This window comes from Cheilinus undulatus, linkage group 16 (assembly GCF_018320785.1).
Source record: "Cheilinus undulatus linkage group 16, ASM1832078v1, whole genome shotgun sequence".
Taxonomy (NCBI): domain Eukaryota; kingdom Metazoa; phylum Chordata; class Actinopteri; order Labriformes; family Labridae; genus Cheilinus; species Cheilinus undulatus.
The window spans coordinates 20,106,633-20,125,830 of record NC_054880.1 but is presented as its reverse complement, the minus strand read 5'-3'; the positions used below and the strand labels follow the sequence as shown (position 1 = coordinate 20,125,830).

The window sequence follows — 19,198 nt, the reverse complement described above, 5'->3', positions numbered from 1 at the left end:
CACGGTCATGCTACAAATCTTTTCAGGTTGATGATTTGCCAAGTGGCCCCTCATGTTACTCGTATTCCCTGTTGACTGTGTCATCGCCTCCACAATTTAAAAAATTTTGTCACTCAGTCCCACGCCATAAGAAGTAGCCAGCATTTTTGCGCTGTTTGTGCTGCGAGTGGAATGCAAAGGATGATGAGGACACTTTTCACCCTGAAGTGCCATCGTTTGGAACTGTTACATGTCCACGACAACAATGAGATGCTTCTGTCACTGCGATATTAAAAATTCAGTAACATCTCTGGCCAAACTGATACAGATATTTGAAGTAACAGTTTAGATGATGGCAACCACCGATGTTACTTGATTCCAGCTTTAAAGGGATTGAACCAATAAGCATTGGCTACTGATATCTATTCATGCTACATTTTTTCTTGATAGCAGATGTTTGGCTGCAAGGCTGATACTGATGTTAAAACAGTGTGTCCCTGTATCTTTATTGGTGCTGCACAATGTTTGAGGTTATATCTGCTTGTCACTATGCAGCTGACTTTGCTAACTCTGTGTTGCTTCACCTCAGAACAAATATAGACTTCCTTGTTGATCTTCTTTACTGTACGATTAGTTAACTATAGTGAAAATCTGACCAATCAGTTAAGACTACGTAAATCCTTTGTTGGGGACAGCCTGAGACATAATAGAATTAACCTGTGATAGGTGATAAGCCAGGAAAACTAAATAAGAAGAAAGTTCTTACATTTATGGCAACTGCAGCTAAATTAATCAATATTGACATAGGGTGTTAAAAGTAAGTTTTTTCCTCCAAACCCTACAGGCTTGATTTCCATTTAATTATACAGATTAGCTAAAGCAATGCATAAAAGGCCTAAACAGAGTGACCCTTTACTGAGCATGGATCAAGACTGTGTAAAACTTCCTATAACAGGGTTTAACAGCTTTGTTTGCACAGACCAAATAATTTCTCTCCTTAAACTGAACTAGTGTAAAGCCTCTTGATTGAAAATGGTTGTTCTGTTACGTTGTTGTTCTTTTTAGCGAATGTAAGTCAGAGTGCAGTCCTACATTGTAGTCCTACATTGTAACTCTCATGTGTCTGCCCTTTCCTCTCTTAGCTCGAACATGCCCGGATGACCCAGACTGAGCTGATGCGAGAGTCCTTCCGCCACAACCAGGAGATGAATGAGCTGCTGCAGAAGCAAGAAGAGCTACAGGACAGGCTGACTGAGGAAGCCCGAGCACGAGAACAGCTCGCTCTAGAGCTCCACCGCGCTGAGGGTGAGTTTTTTCTTCTATTATTACGACAAGAAACAAACATAACTTCCAATGCAGCCTTTAAATAAGAAGCCATGAATGAAAGACTGATTCCATTGATGTGGCAGTGTGTATCCATACTAAACAAGGAGCATAAGCTGCTGAAGTGAAATACATGTTTGTGTGTGTTTGGGAGGAGGGAGGTGTGAAGGGGAGTGATGGCATCAGCTGTTTGAAAGGGAGAGTAAAGGAGTGTTAGACCATCTGTGGTGAAAAATGGACAACTGGTGGTTCCTGTTTGCCAGCCTGTCTGTGGTTTGCATTTGAACGTCTGATAACATGTGTGGCTACTTATTTATGAGGGATTGTGTCTAGAAGTGAAGGTATTTAAGGTAGAGCAGCCTTAGTTCATCAGAAAGTTAATTTAAGATAAGAGTTAAAGAGCTGTGACAGGTTTTGTTTGGTTTGGATGGGCTGTTAACTCGTGCCTCATCCATGTCAGAGACAGCTGGTCCATGAGGGTTAACTGTTACAGCCATACTCACTCTCTCGCACAACAAACACCGTCGACTGGGCTGGCTTTAGGTCCTTCACACAATTCGGCATATATACAACACGGGTTTGTTTTTCTTTGTGTACACACTGATCAGCGGTGAGTTTACAGCTTTTCCTAATCTCACACTGTCTTTTACTGATGTTGTATCCTGTTCTGCTGTTTGTTTTATGTAATCCTGCAGAGCTGCTGAAGATTAGCAAATATTTACTGTGATAAAGAGCTTTAAATTTTAAAGGGAAAAAGATTAAAAAGTACGAACATGCGTTGAGCTATGATAGCTAAAGAAAGGAACAATTCTGTACGGGGTTACAGCATTTTATAGTGTTATAAATGATTAGCCAACTAATAAGTTTATTGATTAAAGTTCCTATTTTGAGGTTTATCAGGTTATAAAACACTGTAAAATGTGTTAAAGCTTTTAGTATTAACCGAAAAATCATGTAAGATTATCAGCATAATGATTGATTGTTTGCGTGCAATTATTTTAATGCCTAAAAGTGCTGTAGGAAGGGGAGTATGTGTCAGTCATGCTTCAGAAAGATCCTTTTTCTTTTTGAAGAGTGATATCATAAAAGATCCGGGTGATTTGCTGAAAAAACTACTTAGATATGTACTGGACTAAATAAACAAAGAAAAAAATGTGCTGCTTTGTCCACAAGCTATACCCAAATTGACTTAAATTGAAAGTTCCTCTCAAGAGCTTTAATAACAAGCTTGTTTTATCTTGCTATTTTTATTGAATTGAATTATGAATTTTAACCTTTTTTAACCTTTAATACAGCTAAGATTAGTGATAAGTACATTTGACTGTAAAAATAAAGCAGGATGAGTCTTACTGTTAGAGAAACTCAACTTTCATACCAGAAAGAATCAGCAAAGAGACGAAAGGGGCCTCCTTGTCCTAACCTGACATGGCAGATGGACTGTTTTATATAGCCAATGGATATGTTTCACATTCACCTAAGGAACCCCCCATACAAAGCATTTGGGAAGGGCAGGACATGAAAAATAAATTCTGGGAAGGTGATTAGATGAACGCTCTGTCACATTAATGACAGCATACACTTCATCAGCTCCCACAGAAAGTAGACTAATGGTGATGTCTAAATAAACTGTGACACATCTTGTGACACATCTCCTGTGTTATCTTGTTTAAAATGAGCACGGAGAAGTGCTTTACCTGAGGATCATGGAGCAGGTGTAACATCACATCCAGGCGTGCCAAATCTGTTTCCCTGTGGTCATGTCTGAACAAAGTCCATTTGTTTTCCAGGTCTGTCACTTTCTCTCTCAGTTATAAAGAAAATCCAGACTCATGAGCCCTGTGTCATTTCTGTCTTATAGCATGTGTTCAAGAGCGAACACCCTCTCCTCTTCGGCACTGTAGCGGGATGAGAGTTCGTGTTATACAGGGGAAGTGATGTAATGGTGGACGGGGACAGGAAAGGGGGCAAACTGGAGCAAAAGGCACAGCAATTTTGGATTTTTTTGAAAATCTGTACATATGTATGATTTTTCGACACACCAGTTTTGAGCCTCTATACCCAAGTAGTCTCCTGAGAGGCTTCAAGGACAATTGGAGCAACAGTGTGACATGCAAGTCGACACAGACGGACACGGCGCCAATTATAGTAGTGGAAATATGGTTGAGGTCTGATTAAACTGCCACTTTTCTACAGCTATATCCAAGCTTACTGCTACCCTGGCGGCAGTCATTGTAAACACCAGCTTACAGTACAACTCAACCTCACTCGTAAAGGTTAAATGTCATGCTGCAGCAGGTCAGAAGAAGAGAGAAAACACCTTTTCCATCATGAAAAGCTTTAAGTAGGACTCTTAGCTCTTTATTTCATTAAGGAATCAAGTCCAGTTTTTATAAAACTGCCTTTATGCAATAACTACATCCAAGCTAACTGATACACTGGAGGCATCCATTGCTATTGGCTCACAGTGAAACTAAAAACTGCTTGTAGCTACCCAAGGTTCTCCTCAAATGAGGCTGATTGGTCCAAACTATTAAGTTTAGTTTTCATGGGTTTCCATTGAAACTAACAGTGTCACGGCACAACACCATTCATATATAAGCAGCTCAAAGTGCTTGATTTAGAAACAGAACATTTATAACAATTACAGACCTCAAAAGACAGAAGAAGGACATTAAAATTAATAATGATATAATATATGACAAAAGGAAATAAACAAAATGACATTCAGCAGAAACAAAACAACTCAGGAATTGCAAAGTTGATTAAAGTATATGATCAGTAAAAAAGAAATATTCATCAAATGATTTTTTTAAAGAAGCTAACAGGAGGTTAACATATGGGAAAAAAAGATTACCGATAGATACAATTTTTGGGCCAAGTCCATTTAGTGTTTTAAATATGAATAGCAGGATTTCAAAATCTATCCATTGACTCCCAGTGTAGAGATCTGAAGACTTGCATAATGTGTTCTACTTTATTGGTTTTTCTAGGAGTAGCAAATTATCATTTTTAAGAGGCTAAAATTAAATAAAATTACTTATTTTTGTTGCAAAAGTTGTTTACAGATTAGAGATTCCGTAAAAATCATTATGACAAAAATAATCTTTTGAATAATGTATGGGGTTTTAGTCTTTTACTGCTTCTGTTACAGAGAATTCCTGCGACATGCTGAATAGTCAACCTTTAGTTTGACGTTGTGGAGTTACTCAGCAAATATGCCGTCTAGTTATGTGTCATGCATCTTCTTAATCAGCTGTCAGGGAGTGTTTGAAACTAACTAAGAGTGCGTCCCCTGGATATCTATTCATGCACATGCCTATGAAGGGAGAGAGATTATTATAATAATAATTCAACCCTTATTGTGCGGGTGATCCACGCAGGTGAGCGCTTAGGGTGCGACCTTTTCAAACTGGTTTGAATAAACCAAAGAGACAGGCTCAACATGGAGAATAGATCCTCTGATAAACATATATGACGTATTACATGTAAATGAATATACTAAACGGAGCACATTGTTTTTGGTTTTTGTTTTACCAAAGAAAAAAGATATGATCGACAGTAGAGAGAGGTTGATTTGTTTAGTGTCAGTGTGATAACAGATTCCCATGATAGCTCTGTGTAGTTAGTAGACAATGTTTTTTTTAGCTGGTAATCATGTGCAGGTACTGGCTGTGTATTGAAGAGGGATCCCTCCTTAGGCAAACGTAACACAGCTTTGGTTCCTGCTCAGATGTCTGAAATAATGGTTATCACCTGACAGCTCAGGTGACATTTGCAATCTGTCATACTCTGTTTGTAAAATGCTTTAGTACTTTATGAGCCTATTTAACACACAAATACGCCTCAGGCCAGGAAAGGCATATATTTTATTCTTCTAAACTAAAGAATGATTACAGAACTTGTATTTTATTTTTTCGTTGTTACACTAAGTGTGTGCTTAAACTTACTCCTGTGACTGTGAACTGAGAAGTAGTGTCCCAGTTCTTCATGCTTGCTGACCTGTGAGCTGTACTGTAATAATGGAGCGTTTCATGTGTTTACAGCTCAGTCTTGTGCTTCATGTCAAGCAAAATGGGTCAGACATGCTGGCTTGTGTTCTCCTCCACATTGGCATGCATGTTTATGTGCCTTTGTATGTTTTGGTTCACGGTTTTGTTGTCGGTAACCTTGGATTCGGTGATCCTCTGTTAAGTGCTCGCTCATCTGGATGGCAGCCCCGTGTGTGCTTGACCCAAGCTTAGGCTCAAAGTAATTCATCTCAGTTCTCTTGTCGAGTGATCTCAAGAATGTAAGGATAGAAAAACATAAAAATGTAATTAAAGAGTGTATTTTCAGCAGTCTTTATAACCATCCCTTTCTGTCTGTTCTCTTGCAGGTTTGATTGATGGCTATACAGGCGAGCGGGCCGCGTTGGAGGAGCAGTTGCGCCAGAAGGAAGAGCTCCAGCTGAGCCTTGAGCAAGAGCTGCAGGTGAGACATTCCAGCTGCAGAGAAGAGAAAAAATGATTACCTTATTGTAAGAAAAGTGCATGACCTGACATGGATTGAAGGTAGAAGTTTTTGGCTTCTGGCACTGTTGAGGTGTGTCTCACATTGAAGAACAGTTACTTAAGGTTAAGCTTGATCCAGTTAAGATCTTTGCCAGGGAAAAAAGTTGATAAGGTAATCTTGATCATTTTTGGTGCTATTTTAATGTATCATCATGCAAAAATCCAGGCTGTAGCTCTTAAAAGAAAGGTTAGTGATATTCTACATGTTGATATCAACAGATGTTATTAAAAGCCCAAAACCATCGCCTAATATTTGTTTAAACAACAAAAATAAAGCTGCACAAGAACAACTGTTTATAATATTAACAGCCTTATTAACGTATTTTGATAAGTCACTAAATGTTGTTTCTCCTCTCAGGTGACAGGTAGCAGACTGCACGAGTTAGAGCAGGAGAGGCTTCAGATGCAGGAGGAGCGGGAGCTGCTGTCACGGCAACAAGACGCTATGAAGGAGAATGCCGGGGCTCGTGAGCTACGTATGTATCCCTCACCAATGAAAGACAACATTTATAAAGATTTTTTGTTAGCTTTACATAAAAGTTATCAAGCTTTCATCTGAAATAATATAGAAGGGAATTAAGATGAGATGAGGCGAGCAAGGCAGATTTATAATACAAAAAGATAAAATAGGACATAAAAATAATTGTTGTAAACTCTTTATTTAATTGTCTTTCTTTGAAGTTCTGAGTAGTTTATTTAAAAAGGACACTTAAAGGTAGCATAACTTGTTTTGTACCTGAAACAGATTGATAAAGTTTGATCTATTAACTCTGCTTCAGTATCGACTGCAGGAAATACAGTTATTTTTTGTAGCTCTTCTTTCATGATAATGTATGTTGACAGTACACATTACAAATATCTGCACTATGCTGGCTTCCAGGAAAGGTCTACAGCTCTAAATTAAATGTACAATACCATAGATTGGATTTTTTTGTAGTTTTGTTTTGCTTTAGCCAAATAGAAATGCTAACATTTATTAGCTATCATTTGGCTAGAACAAAAATTATAACCCTGGGTCAAAAAGTTAATTGAATATTTTTCTATATTCTTTTTCCCTGTAAATTGGGGCTAAAAAATTGAAATCAAAATTTAATTGAAATCACACTATGGCCTACTGCAATTACCAAATCACAGGAAGTGAAGTATTTCTTTTAGGATAAATCTGAGTCTCAAGTCCAGGTCTTCTGGACAGTATGAAATACACAGACCGAGAATCTTTGTTGGTGCAGAAATCATTAAATAAATCAGACTCATCAGTCATTTTAATACTCTGTTAATTATTTTTTTAATTAATTAAAAAGGATGATGAGGAAAAATTGTCACTCCATTTCATACAAAAAAATCTATTGATTAGAATATACACAAGTACACACAAATTCCATGATAGAGTACGTATATTCAATAATCACAACAGTGAGTTCAAGATAAGATTTTGTATTGGCAAAGTTGATCATCCAATCAGCAGATATAAAAATTTCTGCCATATTTACAGCCGATATTTTGGCTACGGAAATCTGCCTATATCAGCTTTAAATTAAGGCCGTGGAGTTTTAGGCTGGACTTTTGTCCTTAGTCAGCTGAAGTCTACTTCTTTGTCCATCCTGACTCCTAAAACTTTAAAGAGAGATTACAGGACTAAAATTTGTAAATACAAATATGTTCATACTAAAACTTTAATATTTGTGTTTTAATGACTGAAGTTTTAGGTTAGAGCTCCATTCAAATATTGGTATCGATATCAGTATCGGCAAAACTGAACTTGTCAATATCAGTATACCGGATATCTGGAAAAATCCAATAGTGTACATGCCTACAATTTTATCACTGTTTATTATGGTTTTCCAATTTTTATAAAGACATAAGAGTGAAGTCCATTTGTAAATAACTATAATTATTTTGTTTTGATTAACTGATAATGAAAGGATGAAACATCACTTTTACTATTTTCTTTACCAGTCTAGGTAATGCTTTTAAAAATATATGTTTTGGGGTTGTATTGTTACCTAAAAACAATGCATATTTTTTCTTGATAAAAGCAAAACTTGCTGCTTAGCCTCTGACCTTGAATAAAAGAAGCCCAAAGCAGATAGCTGGCCCTCTGCTCTGTGAAATTTGTCAAATTGTCCATAGTTGTATCATTTTCAAACTGTGGTTGCCAGTTAGCGTTGCATCCCTATCACTGTTTGCACAGATTGTACTGTGTATTTTACTGTAAAACTGTATATTTCTATTTTGCATAATAATTCCTGTATTATTAAAAGGTGTCCATCCGTACATTTCCAAAAAAATGGTGAGTATTTTGTATTTAAGGGTATGAAAAACATGGGAGAACTTTCCTTCACAGCATCCTTCCCTGTTCCTCCTCCTCCTGCTGTGAAACAAAGAGGCACTGCTGTTCTCTCTGCAGTCTTTTCTATTCTGACAGTTTTCCTGTTCACAACACAAAAAACAAGAGCATGTTACATTCCTGTGCTTTTCTTATTCTCCTGTAGGCCTAGTTGAAGCTGCAATGGTTGCAGCACCTGAAGCAGGTGTGTCCACTTTGAGCATGGCTCACTCCTACCTATTTTATGTCCTTCTGGTTGTAGCTGATTGATCTCTAACCCTAATCCAGCAACTCACAGACATAGCGTGGAGCTTGCTTGCTATGAGCTCACAAACTCACCAGACCAGCCACTAACCTTTGCTTCAGCTTTTCATTTTGACTGGTCTTTGTCTGGTTTGTCATTTTTAATGTCAGTGTTAGCATCATTTTAGCATGGTAAATTGAAGTTTTCTTTAGTTACTTATTTTTAATCTTTTCCTAATTGTCAATCATCTACACTTTGATTTGAGATATCAGTTTTTGATTTATTTTAAAGATTTTACAGCATTTCTGTGATCAAGAGAGATGATTGGCCATTCAGGAAGTCCCTCCCCCTGCCTGTTAACGCTTATTAGGCATGGATATTGTATGTCTGGGCTGTCCACGTTTGTTCTGTCATCTGCACTCTCTCACCTTTTTACTTTTGCACTAATCCTGCGAGGTTTGGTCCCGGGTGGATGTTATGGGTTGATTACTGGTGGCAGCGGAGCAAAGAGGTATCATGGTGGGGAATCATTGGTTGGTTGTGGGGCATTATGTTGGAAGTTTGGCTAAGGTGTTGGAAGTGTCTGAAGTTAGCCTGATGAAGCGCTCAATTTGGCCAATACATGTCAGATTAAATAAACTTAATTTTATGTGCAAAGGAATTTTTTTTAATCAAATCAGATGGCTCACATGCTTCAGACTCTTCGAAATCTCCACCTCAGAATCACCTAATTCAAACCTGATTGACAAATAACTTGCTTTAGCCTCCTTTGGTTCACCAGTGATGACACCTAACCTCTCCATCCTCATCTGTACTCTGCAGACCTACTCGAGGAGACAGAGAAGCTGATGAAAGAGAAGGTGGAGGTCCAGCGTCAGGCAGAGAAGGAGAACGCTGACCTCCTGAAGCAGGTGAAGCTGCTGGAGGTGGAGCTAGAAGAGCAGGTCAACAAGGTGATCGAGCTGGAGCACGCTCGGAGGATAGAGTGCGGGGACCTCCAGCAGCAGATCCAGGCTCTGGAGAAACAGCTGGAGAAGAACAGGAGGTTCCTTGACGTAAGTAACAAAGAAAATAACCTTTATTTTCAAATGATGAACAGTTTGTCATTAACATCAGTGATAAAAGGTTTTTTTCTTACTCTACTTTTGGCATCATTAAAGCTCCTGTGAGTTTTTTTTACTGGTTGAAGGACAACTTCAAATCAATATTAGACCTCTGTATGAGCCATAAAAGCAAACAAGTCCATCAACAACAAGACTGATAATTTTATTATCAGATTATTTATAGCTCCTTGTTAGTGACTGACATCACTGCTTAAAAGCATGATGCAGAATCAGCCTCTCTTTTGTATTTCAACTGCAAAGATTGCTGATTGGCAGTTTGTTTGACTGTGAAAAGAAAGCAGGATGTGTCATTTATTGTCAATATATTAACAGCATCTGCAACATAAGATCAGTAAGAAGATAAGTACAGTGATTTCCACACATATAGTAACTGATACTCTTTTGGGCCGCCTTAGTACTGTATAGTCACAGCCAAAGAATAATTAATGCCCTTTTTATACGCCAATAAAAGATCACAAGTTTGTTGTTAGACAGGTGGAGAAAAAGAGAGCAAAATCTGCTGATACTTTCTCCAGTAAATTCACAGACTGAGTCGGAATGTCTTAAAAACTGAAGCTTCTTATCCACCCGATTCCTGTGAACTCCATGGTAGATATGACTATGGGTGTAACTTACAGCGATAAAGCAAAATAAGGAAAAACATGTTTCTCACTGTCACTGATAGGGGTAGAGAGATTATCTGGCTGGCTGGTAATTGATGCAGATATTTGGCATTTAGCCAATCGGTATCAGTATTTTATTTTGCTGATAATTGGACAAGTGCAGTTAATTCAAGGATATGCTCATATGATTCCACTGCAAGTTGTGTCTTCACCTCTGTTTTTTTTTCACTCTCTACTGTCTCACCTAATGTCCTGCCTACAACACTTTCTGAATGGCTTCATATCACAAAACTACCAGCCAATCAACACTGAGGCCTGGGTGCCAATAACTCAGGAAGTGAACAGCATCACTTCCTGTTTATTTTTATTATTTATTGTTTATTTGATGTGGACATCACAATTACATTGGACAAACCAGATGCATTGTTTGAGTGTTTTAGCTCAGGTGCTAATTCACAACACTGCAGCTAGTGTTGCTCTGTGCTGTTTCTCATGCTGACAGAGCTAGTGCTACATTGTTTGTTTTTCCTTGAATTTTTAAAATGCAGTTTAACTTTTGCCACATTAAGTAATTTTTTTTTTGTCATAACAAATGCATATCAATTCCAAATACTGGTTATCAGTCACATTCACTACTAATAATTGGGACGATATCAACCCTGAAAACAGACATCAGTCTGAAATTAATCTGTAAAACCAGATTTACAGACTGGAGGAGATGACCCATGTGAAGCATGGATATCAATAAAATTATGTTTTAAAAGAGGCATTTAATAATGAAATAATGACAGCTTCAGAACATCTAATATTTATGTTTAGGCCATGTCCAACCCTCTTTAACAAAACTTATCAACCATATTACAATGTTAACTTAATACTGATACAGAGCTAATAAAGTTGGCTAAATATGCCAGTGTATATTATTTGAGGCCATTTTTTCATACTGTCCTCCCATCACTCCACAGTAGAAAGCAGATGAATAATTACAGTGTCCTGTTTGAGGTGACGTTCTCACATTTCTGTCTCTGAATTCCTCTAATAATCAGGATTAGCATATGTTACGAAGGAAAATGCTGGTTCCTCATTCAGTGAGAGCTGCCAACAGGAGTCCCAACCAGAATACATGCAAAGTATCGTGAAAGCTAGAAAAAAGGTGGATACCTCTTAAGATTTGTCTGCAGCTGCTTGCTGCTGATGGCGTTTTGCACTTTTAGTTTAGAATAACTGTAGGGATGCAGGTCATCATCTATAAGCCCCCACATATGCTGATTACTGCTTGTGATTTTAATTTGAATGTTATTAAAATGTCTTTAACATACTGCTGATTAATACTGGCAAAAGGGCATGAATGTACATAAAAACACAGACAGAATGACACGAGACAGGACCTGCAGCTGAGAGCAGAGGTTCAGGTCTAAGTGATGGTCAGATTAGCAGATAAACACAATTAAACACTAAAGTAACCTGAGAAGTCCAACTTTGTCTAAAGGGGCAGTAAACTCAGCACAAACCAAAGGTCCTGACAGCAGCTTCAAATAATGAATGAAATTCTTTTGTCTGATCTCTGTAAAGATTCAACGTCATTAGTAGATTCTCTAACCTGACAAACCAGATCTGGAAAACCTTCAATACTAAGCATTTAGGAAAGGGCAGAGGCTTTTAAAAAAACTCAGAGTGTGATTGGATGAACGTTCTGTCTGTCAAATCTTTGCGGGCCAATCAGAGCAACAAAACACATGACGTAGCCGCGACCAAGGTGCAGGTGTGCAGCTACCTAGGAATAACGCAAACCATAGCAACTATAGACATGTCAGTTAGACTTTTGTCGTTTTTGAAAAGAAAACAACTCACTGCTGTTCTTTGTTCTTCTTTTAACAAAGAAATGTCATCAAGTTCTGACTAAACTGGTGCTTTAGCAGCATCCACACTTAGCTCTTCCGCCATAATTGCACTGGCCTCTAGTTGCTTCTTGCTTACGTCACAACTCCACCGCGCCTGAAAGTACTGCCCCTCGTCACTGATTGGTCCTGTCACTTTCTAACCAGGCCCAAATGGTTCAGACAGGAACTTTGCAAGATGGATTCGCCAGTGAGAAAAGTGGAAATGAGCGTATCCATCTGCTTTGCAAGGTTATAGATTCTCAGAAAATTATCAATATTTAGGGACGTTTGCTTGTTTACAGCCCACTTTAAAGATAACCAGATGGTTTCATAATTATTCTGGGGGGCCAGGGGTCTACGTGATATTGTGCTCCTGCTCTAATGAGTTGTGTTCCCATCATTGTAAGTGGGCCACTTGGACAGAAGTTGGCATGTTATTGGCTGGATGGGGTTTGAAAGCAGATTCCCACTAGACCAGCATGTCCTGTTGATGTCTGCTCGTAATAACCATGAGAGATGCAGTGCAGCAAACATTTTTTCCTGAATCCATTATTTTTCAAATCCTTGTTACATTGAAGGAGCATTTTTTAATTTAATCGACATTGTTATTGAAATTACAGGCAACATAAATGTAGAGAGAAAGTAACAAAAGAAAAATAAAAAAATATTATATTATTTTTTAAAAAGGTGAAGTAGAAGTTTGCCTTTGAGACTTTTGGAAAAAAAAATCAGGGTACTCTGACATGTTGGAACCACTTTTACACTGGTCTGAATATCTCCAATTTTAGATCAGTCTTCACATCTTGTAACCCAACATTTTCACATCTCTCTAGTTACTAGAGGCTATGTTTTTGCTCTGAGCAGGGTTTGTCTAAAAGCTTTTTAAAATTACATGTGTTTTGCTTTGGAAACTTTTAAAAAAATGTAAAAGGCATTTTAACATAACCTAGTTGGACAGGGTCTGTTTTTATGTAGGCAGGACACATTTGTTTCAGATTTTGAAAACCTCCTCTTAAAGCCAAAAAGGGAAAAAAAAAGCATGTACTAGACAACAAATCTTACTACAACAGTTAGTGAAAATTTTTACTCACAGCACTTTCTAGCTTAGAAAATTTATATTTAAAACAGGCATTTTTGTTGAATATTTGATTTATATTGGGCATATTCCCTCATAGATTTACATTGTCTTTCTTTGTTTTCATGTCTAGGAACAAGCTGTGGACCGGGAACATGAGAGAGATTTCTTCCAGCAGGAGATCCAGAAACTGGAAAACCAGCTGAAGAATCCTCAGAAGCTTCAAGCTGGCTCGGAGCAAAGAAACTTAGAGGTAATGGGAGCAAGCTCTGTTCTCTGCCAGAGGAGCTGCTATTGATACAGATGCTTACTTTCTGAACATAATGCCATTGTAGATCTGAACACAGGGCTGAGAGAAACATAGAGGAACAATAGAGCTGATAGAGTTACATGTGCTGCCTTGAAAGTGATACCAAACAGGGGGAGTGTCACACAGGCTGAAGAGTGAGAGGGAGGAGGATGTTTATATTTTTCTGTCCAGTGAAAGTTAAGTAATAGATGGTTTAATTTATAAGATCATCACAATCAAAGCAGTCCACTGGAGGTCTTCATGTTGTTATGTTAGCTACAGAATATCAGCATGTGTCTGATCTACATGTGTCATGACGACAACTAAATACTCTAAATACAAACCCTGGCTACAAACATGAACTCTCTGTAACCCTAAATAGTTCAACTAAAAATTGTTTTGATTAATAATTATAGAGTAGTTTCGTTAAGAAGATTATCAAAATAAAATGTGTTGCTTATTTTGTAATAAATGCCCACAGAATTATCAACCGTAATCTTGATTGATATGATTTGAACTAGAAAGCTATACGATACACATATCAGCAAAATCCAATATTGTGCATCCCTGCTAATTTTATGTTATTTATTAGCACAATTATAAGTTCTTTATTGATGAATTGGTAAATAATTTGTAAATACTTAGCTCATCTTCTATAAAGCGTTATAAACTCATCTGTAATCCATTTTTAAACAGATATAAATTCAATATTGATGCATAAGCACTAGTAACTGAGGATAGGTAGTCTTAGGGCTCAGGTTACAAAAGTTTTGTAAGGCTTTAATGCTTGAATAAAGCATTTATAGCTCAGCTTATGAATGAAAAATAACTGATAAAGCTTTATGGATGATGAGTTAAGTATTTACTATTGCTTTACTAATGTGTTATTAATCTTAAAAGTGTGTAGTTATAATCAAGTGTCATTATTAAGTTACTTTTGGTTAAACATTCCCACACTGCTCAAATTTTCTTTTATGTTTGACCATGAAAATAGATGGGAGTTTCTCCAACAGGTCACTTCTTCTGTCAATCAAAGAAAGACCTCTTCTCCTTACTTTAGGTAGACTAACAGCAGATGACATAAGTTCATACCATATTATTTCCCTATGAACTAATGTCAACAGGGCTGTTATCAGCCAATATTTATGTTAAACCAATTTATCCTTGCATCCTTACATTTTACTCTTTGTAAGCTTTGTGTCCAGCTGTTTTTTCAAAAAAAGTTGCCCCAACAACCTGGTTGGTGTTCTGCCCCAAAGGAACCATAATAGTAACTTATGCTTACAAGAAAAAAATAGTTACCCTGACAGAATTTGGTCTTTATAGTATAAATGGGATCCTGATTACCCTCTACAGAAAGAGTTACAAGTCTAGCCTATGAGGGGCCGTGCAAGACATAATTCATCCTGGACCTTTCACATACATACATTCTTCTCTGACACACATATATTCCTCTTTCACATACATATGTACTTCTTTCATAAACATATATTCTTCTCTCATACACGTATATTCTTCTCTCACATTCATACATTTTTCCCTCATACACATATATATTTTTCCCTCACACACATATATTCTTCTCTCACATACATACATTCTTCTCTCAGATATATGTATGTGAAAGGTCCAGAATTAATTATGTCTTGCACAGCCCCTCATACTAGCCAATACCTTTCATTTACACAGCTGAGTTTAGTTGCACTTAAAACCCACTGCTATGTCCTGAGTTGTTTGCTGGTTTTGAAGGTAACATTTCCCCAAATCCATCCTAGTCTTGCATCGAAACATTAATAATTTAACAAAAAATAATTTTTGAGTGTTTAAAAGTCACATAAAAAAGTTATCACATCTTTCATTGTCCTCTTCCAATCAATCAATTAAAGCAAATTACACAGATTTTCCCTTTTGGCATCCTTCTTATTCATCTCAGCATCAGCCAATGTCTGTCTGTCTGGCCATCAAACTTGTTTACTTGCCTTGTTTCTGCTGTTGTTACTCTTTGGCTCCGCAAGGATTATGTAATTAACTGTAATTTTTCATCCAATCACCATTCAGCCTAAATTTCACTCTTGGCAAGGAGAAATCAAATTTAGATCAACACTGCTGTCCTCATAATGCAGCACGTGTAAAACTATTTATGTCCTCAAACCAATCAATCAAATCGTTTCACAACACAATGTTATTTATCAGTTGATGCCTCAAACACTGTTAAAATGTTTTTAAAAAATCGATTTGATTTGAAATGTGAAAGAACACTAACTGATACTAACATCATTAAGGTGAGATACACTACGTGGACAAAAGTATTATGGCGCCTGATCATTACACCAACAGGGATTGTGATGACATTGTATTCGAATACATGGAGCTGGCCCCCTTATGCTGCTGTAACAGCCTCCACTCTTCTTTCAATAATATTTTTGAATCAGTCTGTGGGAATTTTTGCCCATTCATTCTGTAGAGCATTTATGAGGTCAGGCACTGATGTTGGATAAGGAGGCCTGGCTCGCAATCTCTTTTCCAATTCATCCCAAAGATGCTCAGTGGGGTTGAGGTCAGGTCTCTGTGCGGTCCAGTCAAGTTCTTCCACACTGAACTCATAGCATTTTCCAAAATGTCTTGGTATGCTGAAGCATTAAGATGAGCTTTCACTGGAGATAAGGGGCCTAGCCCAAGCACCAAAAATAGTTATCAATGGGTATGGCCAATACTTAGTGTTTGTCACTCTTTAACAAGAGAGAGAGGAGCTTTATGCTCATATGGGCTCTTGTATCTATCCCCACCATCTCAGCTGATTGTTAAGCAGTTTGTTCCCCTCCAAATTACAGTATACAAATAATACTTGTTACAGTGACAGCTTTCTTTTAACCTGTGTTACAGTTAGCCTTGTAAATCAGTGTTTTTTAGTCAGCAATAACTTTTTGACCATTTATTTAATCTAATGCAAACACTTCTACCTATAAAATCTTCTTTTACAGAGTTTTTACACTCGGCTGTTGTTGACATGGTCAAAAATCTGACAGGTCTACTGTATATGTTATCCAAGTCCTAGTAAGGGATAGTGGTAGACTTGAGTATATTATATTAAAGGGTGCTTTCAATATTTTGCTTACTTTCATGAGGGAAGTAAAATATATATGGAATAAGAATTAGGTAGGTGGTTATATTGTTCTCACTGATCGATAAATATCTGCACATTTAACATTAGTCCAACATCTGTGTTAAACTGTCATGCTAACTGCCTGGAGATATCTTTCAGTTTCCACAGACTCCTCTCACTTTTTAATCACCAAGTGCTTTTCTCTTCCTCCTTTTCCCTCAAACTCTCCATCCTTTGATCCTTTACACCTTTTCTCTATTACAGGTGGATGGAGTAACCTTTAAGGTATTGCTTCTAGATACATGTAGAACCAAGTTTCCCCCAGAGAGCATTTAGTGCATTTTAGTATCCCCGACCAATCCATTAGAAATTAGCTCCCTGTCCACGTCTCTCATATATTCTTCTGTTTGATCCATCTCTGCTGTAAACTGTACGTCTTCATTTAAGAGGAACTCCTCTGTTCCTCACCTCCTTCCTCTTGTTTCTCTGTCCAATGTTCCAGTCTAAAACACCACAAAAATACAGAAATACAAGTTAGAGGGATTTAAAATAACACATCAGATTGAGACCATGAAGCTATTGTACTTCAATAAAAAATTTTTTAACTTTATTTATTTTGCTACTTTTATTGACTATTCATAAGCAAACCACAAGACACCCTCTGGTAAAGTAAAGCTATATAAGCTGTTATAAATAGACCATTCAGTGCTCTGATGTAGAGTCTGTCCTACACTCCAGTCACATTAATGTTTAATGAAGAGCTGTGAGTGAGGGGGTGTATTTCATCTGCTTTACTACACAGTCATCTTATTTAGTAGAAATACAGTTTTTATGGCACATTACTGCTTATAAAGCAATTTTAAAACAGCAGACAGCATAAAAAATTAGCACATCTTTTATAAAGTAAAAATTATTTACTTTTTTGATCAGTCACAGTGGGACATTTTTCTTTGTAGATTCAAATTATGTCCCTACCCTGAGATAATCCCAAACAAACCTCCCTCCTGTTGACCACTCTTCCTCGCCTCCATTGATCTGCTGATGTTTTCCCGTCTCACAGATGGATCCGTTACCTGCCAGCGGACCTCCTGGTTACTGTTAATTTGTGTCCCCCTGAATGAAATCTCTCTCTCCCCTCTGTCCCTCTGCACCTCCTCTCACTCTCAGCCCCCCCTCCTTTCTCAGGTGGATCAGCTGACCTCCCAGCTAGCTGCACATGTACCAGCTACGCTGTGGCGAGCGGTGTCTGCGAGTGAATCTCATTAAACGATCCCCCCCTCTCTCTCTGCTTCTCCTGCTCCTCTTTCTCTCTCCTCCTCTCAACCAGGTGGAGCAGCTGACCTCCCAGCTGAAGGAGAAGGCGGATTGGTGCAGTGAGCTGCTGCTCAGCTCCGAGCAGCTGCGTCGTGAGTTGGGAGAGCGCGACGAAGAGATTGACAAGCTGGAGAGCCGCATCCGCGAGCTGGAGCAGGCCCTGCTGGCCAGCGCTGAGTCCCTGGAGAAGGTTAGGAAGAGGAAGGGGGAGGGAGGGGGAGGAAGATGATGAAGGATGTGAGATGGAGACTGAAGCAGAGAGAAAAAGCAGAGTGAACAATGGCCGTGGAGCATGGCAGAGAGTGTGTGTGAGTGTGTGAGGGGATGTAGATGAGGTGACAGATAGAGGAGGAGGCGCAGAGAGGGAGAACAATGTGTGGGTGGGTCTACTTTAGCAATTTGCTGTTAGGCATGCCACCAAGCTACCGCTAGCAACTGTCAAGAATGCCCCCTTGTGTTTTTGTTGAGTCAATAAAAACAAATGAAGAAGATTTACAACATAGACAACATGCATCTTAAAAACCCACTGGAGTTACTCTTTCCTGTCTTAATGCATATGTTGTTAATAACTGCTGAGCTAAGTAGTTTTTCTTTACTGTGTGTCTTTTTTTTTTTGCAGGTTGAACAAAAGAAGCAGCATGCATCCGTCTCAGAGGCAAAACAGTCCACACTGGAGGCTCAGCTACAGACCGAGAGAGAAGCTCTGGAGCGGAAAGAGAAGGAGGTAGTGGGCTACAAGATCTATTCATAGTGACGGTGCCAAAAATGTCCAATACTTTAATACTTTGCGGATACCACCTTGTTCAAAACAATACAATCTCTTTAATCTTAAGGTCAGATAGCATCATAAAGTAATGATGCTTTAGAGAAACTACAGATTTGCAGTCATGTCTTTTAACCAAAACAAACATTAATGTATTCGTGCCATTTAGACGATGTGCAGGAGTTTGCCTGTAATCTTTGTAACCAAGAACTTATCCAAATGTTAAAGGCAGGGGTAGCTCAGTCTGTACAGATTTTGGGTGGGAGCTGGAGGGTCACTGGGTCAAGTCTCAGTTGGACCAGGCCTGTAGATTGGTCTTGTAGTTAGAGAGGTGCCAGGTCACTTCCTGAGCATTGCTGGGGCGCCATTGAGCAAGGCAGCAAACCCCTAGCTTTTCTATGCAAGTCTTTTTCAGCAGCTCCTCACTCTGACATCTCTCTGTTAGCTAGGGTCCATGGGATTCTGTACATGCATGAGCACAGTTTTCAGTTATGAGTGTGGAGCAAATTCCCGTCAGGGCCTTTCTGTGAGTAGTTTGCATGTTCTTCCTGCACATGCATGGGTTCTCTTCTGTGCTCTGGCTTCTTCCCACAGACCAAAAAAATGCTTGTTAGGTGAATTGGTGA

General features: G+C 38.3%; 1 protein-coding gene across 4 annotated transcripts in view; it reads left to right on the top strand.

Moving 5' to 3' along the window:
• akap9 (A kinase (PRKA) anchor protein 9) overlaps positions 1-19,198 on the top strand; it is a 98,072-nt gene that overhangs the window by 58,485 nt on the left and 20,389 nt on the right. For 3 of the 4 annotated variants that reach the window (XM_041807918.1, XM_041807919.1, XM_041807916.1), the window contains 8 exons: positions 1,122-1,284; positions 5,678-5,772; positions 6,211-6,328; positions 8,345-8,383; positions 9,245-9,477; positions 13,237-13,356; positions 17,823-17,999; positions 18,429-18,533. In XM_041807918.1, coding sequence (XP_041663852.1) covers positions 1,122-1,284; positions 5,678-5,772; positions 6,211-6,328; positions 8,345-8,383; positions 9,245-9,477; positions 13,237-13,356; positions 17,823-17,999; positions 18,429-18,533 — 1,050 coding nt within the window. The remainder of the gene's footprint in view (positions 1-1,121; positions 1,285-5,677; positions 5,773-6,210; positions 6,329-8,344; positions 8,384-9,244; positions 9,478-13,236; positions 13,357-17,822; positions 18,000-18,428; positions 18,534-19,198) is intronic. The other variant, XM_041807917.1, reaches the window with a different exon arrangement.